Below are 9,346 nucleotides of genomic sequence, written 5' to 3'. Positions count from 1 at the left end.
CAGGCCCTCCCGCTGCTTGGTCCGCTGGACGAATGAACTTGACAAATTCAGCTTATTGGCGACATCCCGGACCGAACTTCTCGGATCACGTCTAAACTGCTAAACTACGCGCTTGTGATGTTTTTCACTGACGGAGCATCCATTTTTGCCGTTCTTCACCTTCCGGTCAACGGTTAGGTTCTCGAAGTATCGTTTTAGTACTCTGCTGACCGTGGATTGGACGATTCCCAGCATCTTACCGATGTCCCGATGTGACAACTCCGGATTCTCGAAATGAGTGCATAGGATTAATTCACGACGCTCTTTTTCGTTCGACGACATTTTTCCAAATTTACGAAAAATTGACAGTGAAGCATGGCCAACGTGATCTATACACTCTTATCTGATTATAAGCGAAAGCTGAAGATATATGTAACCGATTACTCGCGGTTGGCTCGAGGTTAGTATTACAAGTGTTTTCGTAATTGTGATGTTGCTGTCTTCAATGATCTGTACCTGTGCCCGACACGGGATACTTCCTATTGGGACGCAGGATATATATATATAATGAAATCAAATTAGGCATATTGAGGTTTTAGGATGCACTAAATGTTTGTATGGTAGTTACATTCTCATTCTCATTCTCTGGAATGCATAGTGGGTCCCATAAACATATTACACATATTTCAACCGAAAATAATCCAAACAAATATGATAATTGAAAAATTTCGGAAAACTCTGAAGGAAAAAGGAAAAATTCGGAAAATTAAATTCCCATATGTTCTACAATTACATAGTGACAAGTGCTGTTAGTCCATTTGATGTTTGCGGTAGCCAAAATAATCTTGATTCGAAACTGGAAATGAGTTTTTATGTGATGAAACGCACTCCTATGTCTTCTTCTATCTATACCAAAAAAAGGATCGCCGAATGTGTTGATAAGAGCAGAACTCGAGGAAGGAATTGTCCGATTTAGGGCTGTCCTTATTCTATCATATTTTCTGTATAAAATATTTATTCCATGTAACGGAGAAACATGTTATTTGCAAGTGGTTGAAAAATCTTGAACGAGAATTGTGTCTGAAAATAATCAGATATTATAATGATGAGTTTTGTTAGGAATACTAGGAATTTTATAGTAAAAGGTAAATTCAACGGGGTCGACTGAAAGATCAGTTCATGAACAGTTCTGCGATTGGACCCATGAACTTGCTCATAGTAAGAAAACGTGAATGTTTGAAGGTATTGATAACAAAATTTGGGCGGGACGAAGTTTTCCGGGTTAGCTAGTATCACATAAATCAATTAAAACACACCGTTTCTCTCGATTCTCGTCCATTTTACACAAGGAAATAGAAATATGTCTATCATTTTTTATTTTTATTTATTTATCTATTTTCATACCGATTTACAATTATGCACTTCGACAAAAACTATATTTTCGTTCGGATTGGTACCCTGTCGAAAAGTAGTGATTCTTAATCAGCCAGCGGTATACTGTTTCGAGCGACATCTTCGGCACCAATATTATTCTGTACGAAGGTGAAATGTAATCCCTCAAATTAGAAGAAGCCGCATATTCAAATGGTGATTAGCATCACAAAACCATGCGGTAGATTATTATTCTAAACTCGAATTCTCGAGGTGACACCCCGAACCCGGTACATTCCCGAGCAACAGCCGTAACATTCATTCCATCCGCCAAATTAGTTGTGAACGAAAATTTTAGCGGATTACAATCACGAACCGTCACTCACTCGAGCTGACAGAAATCACCGCACACGTCACGACAAAACGAATGACTATAGTTTTAATGCTTTCCGCCGCCCGTCCCATCCCGTCCCATCAAGTCTCACTCTCCCCACCGTCTCGGATTCGTCTGCTGCAATGGTTCTGTGCTCCCTCGATTAAGCCAACAGCCGAGCCGAGGACTGTGTGTGTCGTGAGGCGCAATTTGCATATTGAACCGGTTCACTGCTGTGTATGAACATCATATAGAAACATTGGAACGAGTAGAATAAAAATAAAAACCGAGTGCGAGAGAGCGCGCGCAAAAAAAAATTGCTGAAAAAAGTATAATAATATAAAAAACGAGTTCACCGAGAATGAGAGAAGGTACGGCGGAATGGCAATGAAGATTCAGGGTTTGCACTGTGCAGAATCAGCACAGCATAAGCCGAAAGCATAGCGATACTGCCGCTGCTGCTGTTGCTGTGGCCCAGCCAGAGAGAGGTTTGCGGAGGGGATGATGACGATGATTTGGTTGATGACGACGCTGGTATGAGAACATCAGGACATTTTCCGACAAAAGCACGGCAACGTGTGCGTGAGTGGAGGGGGAGGGGGTAGGAGAATTGAAATGTTGAAACAGATTCAGGCTGAACGCGCGATGAGAGGACGATTCCATTGGTGGCCTCGAGGAAGGATCAGGAGGGAGGGTATAATCTTTTGAAATTTAAATTCTTCAAAGCGGTACGGATATTTTTGTTAAACAAATGGTTATAGTTATGCCCAGGTTTCGCTTTTATTTGCACGCAGAGGCCGCTCCGAAGGCATCGATTTTGTGCCATTGACAACCCGTATTTTGATGTTTTTTTTTGCATTTTGCGTACGAGCGAGAAGATGAAGCTACGAATGTGTCAATTGTGTGGTTTTATTTCCGAAACATGAAAACGATTTACTAAATGTTTAGTGTTATGCGTCGCAATTTAGAGCAATCAGTCAGTGATTGAGCGCAGCTACTTATACTTACATGAAATGCTCCACAAGTGGCCTTTCAATGATAAATGGATTCAAATCCCATACGAGTATTAGTGAGTCAATTAATAAATATCCGCGGTTTTTTATCACTCGTTGGTGTTGGTGGTCATATATCAGTCAACACAAATCCAATTGTGTCAAAGAAATGCACGCCTGATAGATAACATTTTTGGCTACTTTTTTGCAATCAAAAAGGTATATTGATTTCTAACTGAATTAAATTTTAGAATTTCAGAAGCAGCATTTCGTCGAAGACCTCCCAGTCCATGGTGAAATAGCCAATATTCCAAGCTTTATCAGGATAAATCGAACGCATTTAACCCTTTAACGGGCCGTGGAAACTAGCTAACGAATCGACTCCAGCTTCAGAGAACATAATCCTTACATGAGGAATAACACATATCAACATTAAAAAAAATTTTAACTATTGAAACAGTTGAAAAAATTGGTGGCAATATAGCTGCCACTGCCCGGCTAGCGCAAAATGTTGGTGGCAATATAGTTGCCACTGCCCGGCTAGCGTAAAATGTTGGTGGCAATATAGATGCCACCTGCCCGGCTAGCGTAAAATGTTGGTGGCAATATAGATGCCACTTCTAGTGAAGCTCCAACCAATCACCCAATTGTAAGTTGTGATGATACGTACAATAAATATTGAGTTCCATACAAAACGCGTGACGAGCAGGGGATAATTGTTGGTAATATACGTGACATACTTCATGTAACACGAACTATACTTAAGGGCTTAATTTATAGATTAGGTAACACTGAATGGGGAGAGAGGGACCATGATGATACGATTTTTTAAATGCATTTAATATAGAAAAAAACGTTTCGAAGAGGAGGAAAAGGGTCAGGTCAGCTCAATTTTTGGCGATCCATCATTAGTGGAAAATCCTAAACTAAAAAAAATTAAGTTATTACACCTTTGTTTATTTTTATAAAAAAAACAGTTTGAAGCATGACAATAATTTTGCCACTGTTTGCACTTTATGAAAGACTCTGCTCTTCGTGGAACAATCTGAAACACGGTGTTGCACAGAGCGTTACCTTACACTTAGTGCATTGTATTTTAGATCTCTTATTCCTAGTTTTCGTACTGCACAAGCGGCAGCGGCGGTATTCTGGTAGCTGCTCCAACTGATGACTTCCAACATCCGTAAGGCGTAGGTTGTCTGGAACTCGTTCTTTCTGGTAGTTTGATGACATTTTGGGTTTCTTTGTAGCATATTTCGGCTCGGCTTGTAGACTTCGTTTTCGGCATGTGTAATCACCTACGAGATCCCGTGCCAGCTTCAACCTGAACTGCAACTGCAACATAGGGTTTCGGATGCGACTATTAGAAGAGTACAACAAATGTGCATTTGTGATAGCCAAATTTATGCAGAAATAGAAAATTCGCATCCACCACTTCTTGCTTTTTCTTCCGACCTCATAGCTTTTTCTCTTTTGATCGAAACGGTCAACACCTCCCATCCTATTTATGTACTCCACAATAGCTTTTGGACATGGAAGGGTTTTAGTGGTACCATCATGTTGCGTTCTTTCACATGTGGCTTTTTCGGTAAGTGGATGAAATGCTGTAGTCAATAGTGTAACCATTTTGACGTCTTGCCACATTATAAAAGCGACGTTTTTCTTCACACGCCACTTATATTGACCTCTCCTGAAATGCTTACGCATTTTCGATTGTGACTTGTGTTGTTTGATCAAAACTGGAAGATCTGATCTGTTACAGTTGACTGTAGCTGTTACGTGAATTCCGTGATCAAATAGATATTGTACTATTTCGTAGGAGGTAAAAAATCTGTCAAAACTGAAATGACCTTGAAAACCATTTTGGATTAGTTGCTTGGTCAACTGCTTTACTACTTGTGCCCCCAGACCGACAGTTGGTGCTTTATTGTCACGTTTACCGGAATAAATGTCGAATTGGAATACGTATCCTGTTTCGCTGTCGGCCCTGACCCAGACCTTATATCCTCTTTTCACCGGCTTGAGTGGCATATACTGTTTCATTGATGATCGGCCTTTGAATTGAATCATTGCTTCATCAATCGACTGCGATGATGTGCATTTTGCAGCATTCTGGCATGCAGAGTTCAATAAGTTAAGAAGTGGGCGAACCTTGAACAACTTGTCAAATTGATCGGAATTCCTCGAAGGCATCGCGCTGTTGTCATTCAGATGTAGGTTCTCCATAATTTTCTTAAATCGTTTGCACGGCATAATAGCAGCGATCTCTTCCGTCCAGAAGAAGGGGTCAGTGGACCAATACAGCTCAACAGCAGGCAGTGGCTTTAGTCCCATCAATATTGTAATTCCAAGAAAAGCTTTCATTAGATCTTGAGACACCGGCTCCCAACTTCGACTTTTCTGTTGAGCTGCGTACATGTTTGTTTGTGTAACCAACAGTTCTATTACACTGTCGTCGAAAAATTTTGCAAAATAAACCGACGGTTTCGTGTTATGCGGAAAATTATCCGAGGCTTGCAAACGAACATTATCAAAATTGTTCGCGTTGGGTTGCTGAGGCCAATCAGTTTTTTTCCAGTCATTTTCTTCTTCGTCTGATTGGTCCATCTCAGAACAATCATCATCCGGTTGATCGTCGTTCGCTGTGTCTGTGTCTATGTTACATTTTTCGGATGCAGCTTCAGTAGTTAGCTTCCCTAATAAATAAGAACTAAATTAAATGGTTTACTTCAAACATTTTTATAGAAATAGCCTGATAACCCGAGAAACTTAACACGTTGAGCCCCGGCTGAAATAGGGGACCAACAATGAACTTTTCGTCAGATCCGTGTCGATCCCAGTGAATCAATAGTGAACTTTTCTACATATCATTTTGTAGCTTTGTTGTTGCCGTTCCAAATGCCGGCACTCTCCGAACGAAAAGTCTACTGTCGGTCCGGTGAGATCGACACAAAAAAGGCGAAAAATTCAGTGTCAGTCCCCAAGGACTGACGTGGGGCTTAACGTGTTAATATTTTAATGCGGGCTGAATAATAGATTTTTTAAAAATACTTACGGTTCTGGAGACCGGAAGAAGCCGGTTGTGGTTCATTTGTCGAGGCATTTTTTTCCATCCTGACGTCTTTAGCATGATCATTTTTTCTTAGCGAAAGCTTATCGAGGAAAACTGGAAGCGATTTGCGGCTTTTTAGTGCTTCTGAATCATCTTCCAGCTCGTCCTCAGACGTATCGAGATTATCGGACAGTCCAAAAGTCTCCTCTAATTCGTTCGGTTCTGTATGTGGCATAAAAAGTAGAGAATTATGAAACTATTTACATTTTCCAGCGCAGGAATTAACATTTCCAAACTTACGGTTACGGAGACCAGAGACGCACAATTCTTTTTCAGATGTATTCCGTTCAGTTTCACTGTCCTTATCATAGTCATCAGAATTGTCACTTGCCACAAGAATATCGATTATGGATACATCCGAATTGTTGCCGGCAAACGATTCCGCATCTGTTTCAAAACCATCCTCAGATACATCAGGAGAAAATCCACAAATCTCCTCCAACTCTTTTTCGAGGTCATCATCCGATTCATTGTCACTCGACATAGCTTCAGCTGAAATGTGTAACCTAAAGTTATATCGTAATGAAAAAATGGTTCAACACAGAGAACCGTTATTTTCCATTACGTGATCACAGCAGGTTACACATATTGAAATTGTATACTAAAACTTACCCATTTGATAGTTTGAAATGTATTCGAAATGTGTTTTGCTGGTATTTCGAAAATTGTGAATTGTTTCTACGAATTATCAGTTTTATGTTTACTCCGGTGAAATATAAACAAAAACAAAAACACTGGAAAAAAACAACATGTTTACACGCTAAAATACACTAACAATAATTTTCAATACGCAAACAGTTTGAAACATTGAAAAAGTTGGTGGCAATATAGATGCCACCTGCCCGGTTAGCGTAAAATGTTGGTGGCAATATAGCTGCCACCTGCCCGTAAAAGGGCTAGTGTTAGATGTTGGTGGCAATATAGTTGCCACCTGCCCGGTTAGCGTAAAATGTTGGTGGCAATATAGATGCCACCTGCCCGTCTAGCGGAAAACACTTGATGGTGAAAATTATCTTTTTGTAATTGAATTTTTGATGTTAGATTCAACAAAAACAACTAATAAAACTCATGATCAGACTCAACAGGTCCTAAACAATTCATATGCATTGAAAACTTAAGCAAAAAGACTGTATTTCAATGACTTTACGGGAAATTTGCTGTGGCTGCTATAAATCGAGAGTTGTTAACACAAAAATGGCTCAAAAATGAATAGTTTTTGATTTTTTCGTGCTTAAAAAAATCAGGCATGTTGCTAGACATCAGAACAAGTTACTACATAAGGTTTGAAGTGATAATTTATTGTTAAAGAAGAGAAAAAAATAAAATCGTTGGTGGCAATATAGATGCCGGCACCCGTTAAAGGGTTAAAGCTTTTCGGAAACGTGGAACCCCTGAAAATTTTCAAACGTATTTAGCCCTTGAGAATCAGTTCGAAAATTTGATCAAAGGGAAGAAACGTGCTTATTGGCGAAATTTCGTGGGAGGTCTGTCACGAGAAACGTCAATGAAAAAATTATGGAATGTGGCTCGAAATATGAGAAATCGCTCTTCAACGAATGAAAGCGAAGAATATTCACATAGATGGATTTTTAATTTTGCATGGAAGGTTTCCGGAAGGTGTCCCGATTCCGTTCCCGTACAAAAAATTGTTCGAGATATTTCACAAGATAGGTGCGATCTTGATTCCGAGTTTTCGATGGTAGAATTCTCTCTTGCTCTCCTTTCTTGTAAAAATTCGGCTCCAGGAACGGATAGAATTAAGTTCAACTTGTTGAAAAACCTCCCTGATGTGGCGAAACATCGCATGTTGAATTTATTCAATCGGAGCATACTATTATTCCAGATGATTGGAGACAAGTGCGAATTATAGCTATACAAAAACCCAGAAAACCCGCCCGACTTCAATTCGTACCACCCAATAGCAATGCTGTCTTGTATACGGAAATTGTTGGAGAAAATGATCTTGTTTCGCCTTGATCGTTGGGTTGAAACGAATGGCCTCCTCTCAGATACACAATATGGATTCCGCAGGGGCAAGGGGACGAATGATTGTCTTGCATTGCTTTCTTCAGAAATTCAAATGGCTTACGCCGAAAAAAAACAAGTGGCTTCAGTATTCTTAGACATAAAGGGGGCCTTTGATATAGTTTCAATAAAGGTTTTGTCAGACAAATTACACTCTCGTGGTCTGCCGCCTCTGTTGAATAACATGTTATATAACTTGCTTTGTGAGGAACATTTGAATTTTTCTCACGGAGATTCGGCAGTGAATCGGGTCTCTTACATGGGCCTCCCTCAGGGCTCCTGTTTAAGCCCCCTGTTGTACAACTTCTATGTAAGCGACATTGACAATTGCCTTACACAAAATTGCAGCTTAAGATAACTTGCAGATGATGGAGTAGTGTCTGTCGTAGGATCAAAAGAATCCAACCTGCAAGAACCCTTACAAGATACGTTGAACAATTTTTCATCCTGGGCCATTGGGCTAGGAATCGAATTCTCCACGGAGAAAACAGAGATGGTGGTTTTTTCTAGTAAGCATAGACCAGCAAAACCAAAGCTTCAACTTTTGGGTAAATGATCACTCACGCTTGAATGACATCAAGTATCTTGGGGTCTGGTTTGACTCCAAATGTACTTGGGGGGCCCATATTAGGTATCTGAGTAAAAAATGTCAACAAAGAATAAACTTTCTCCGTACAATTACCGGCACCTGGTGGGGAGCCCATCCCGAAGATCTTATAATGTTGTATCGAACAACTATTCTCTCAGTGATGGAGTATGGCAGTTTCTGTTTTCAATCAGCTGCCAAAACACACCTCATTAAACTCGAGCGAATTCAGTATCTTTGTCTCCGTATTGCGTTGGGATGTATGCCCTCAACGCATTCCATGAGTCTCGAGGTTTTGGCAGGCGTACCCCCACTAAAAGATCGCTTCAATTTATTATCTCTTCGGTTCCTCATACGGTGTAAGGTTATGAACCCATTGGTGATCGGAAATTTTGAGCAGCTGATCGGGCTAAATTTTCATTCTGGATTCATGACTTCATATCATGAATTCATCTCCATGCAGGTTGATCCTTCTTCGTATATTCCCAACCGTGTTCGTTTTCCTGACTACATCAATTCCTCTGTACATTTTAATCTGTTCATGAAGGAGAAAATCCATGGAATTCCAGATTATCATCGATCGGGGATCGCTCCAACGTATCAATTGTGATAATATGTGCTTCACTGATGGGTCCTCTATGAATGAGTCCACAGGATTTGGAGTGTTCAACGAATTTTTTGGCACCTCCCACAGTCTTCAGAATCCTTGCTCAGTGTAACATGTGTTGAATTGGTAGCAATACACTGGGCGCTGGACAGCGTCGCCTCACGACCTGTTGAACACTATTACATTGTAACGGATAGTCTTAGCTCTGTCGAAGCTATCCGTTCAGTGAGGCCGGAAAAGCACTCGCCGTACTTCCTTGAGAGAATACGAGAGATATTGAGTGCTTTATCCAGACGCTGTT

At 40.4% G+C, this 9,346-nt stretch overlaps 1 protein-coding gene across 2 annotated transcripts; it reads right to left on the bottom strand.

Moving 5' to 3' along the window:
- Window positions 1–3,062: 3,062 nt before the first annotated feature.
- On the bottom strand, window positions 3,063–7,184 carry LOC129771244 (piggyBac transposable element-derived protein 4-like). 2 transcript variants are annotated; one of them, XM_055774690.1, is made up of 4 exons: window positions 6,440–7,184; window positions 6,068–6,333; window positions 5,771–5,989; window positions 3,063–5,411 (listed from the first exon to the last, which is right to left on the bottom strand). In XM_055774690.1, exons 2-4 carry the CDS (start codon window positions 6,309–6,311, stop codon window positions 3,730–3,732), a joined length of 2,145 nt encoding a protein of 714 aa, XP_055630665.1. In that variant the 5' UTR covers window positions 6,312–6,333; window positions 6,440–7,184; the 3' UTR covers window positions 3,063–3,729. The 2 variants fall into 2 exon arrangements, with proteins under 2 accessions (XP_055630665.1, XP_055630664.1); XM_055774689.1 differs by having other exon boundaries at window positions 6,068–7,184.
- Window positions 7,185–9,346: the final 2,162 nt, after the last annotated feature.

Source organism: Toxorhynchites rutilus, chromosome 2 (genome assembly GCF_029784135.1).
Source record: "Toxorhynchites rutilus septentrionalis strain SRP chromosome 2, ASM2978413v1, whole genome shotgun sequence".
NCBI lineage: Eukaryota > Metazoa > Arthropoda > Insecta > Diptera > Culicidae > Toxorhynchites > Toxorhynchites rutilus.
This window is presented reverse-complemented; position numbering and strand designations above follow the sequence as displayed.

Excerpts from the sequence above, each read along its gene's own strand:
- LOC129771244 (XM_055774689.1), bottom strand. The coding sequence starts at position 6,311 with ATGTCGAGTGACAATGAATCGGATGATGACCTCGAAAAAGAGTTGGAG. Across the intron at positions 5,990-6,067 it reads CGTCTCTGGTCTCCGTAACC|AACCGAACGAATTAGAGGAG; the intron begins GTAAGTTTGGAA and ends TGCCACATACAG. Across the intron at positions 5,412-5,770 it reads TTCTTCCGGTCTCCAGAACC|GGAAGCTAACTACTGAAGCT; the intron begins GTAAGTATTTTT and ends CTTATTTATTAG.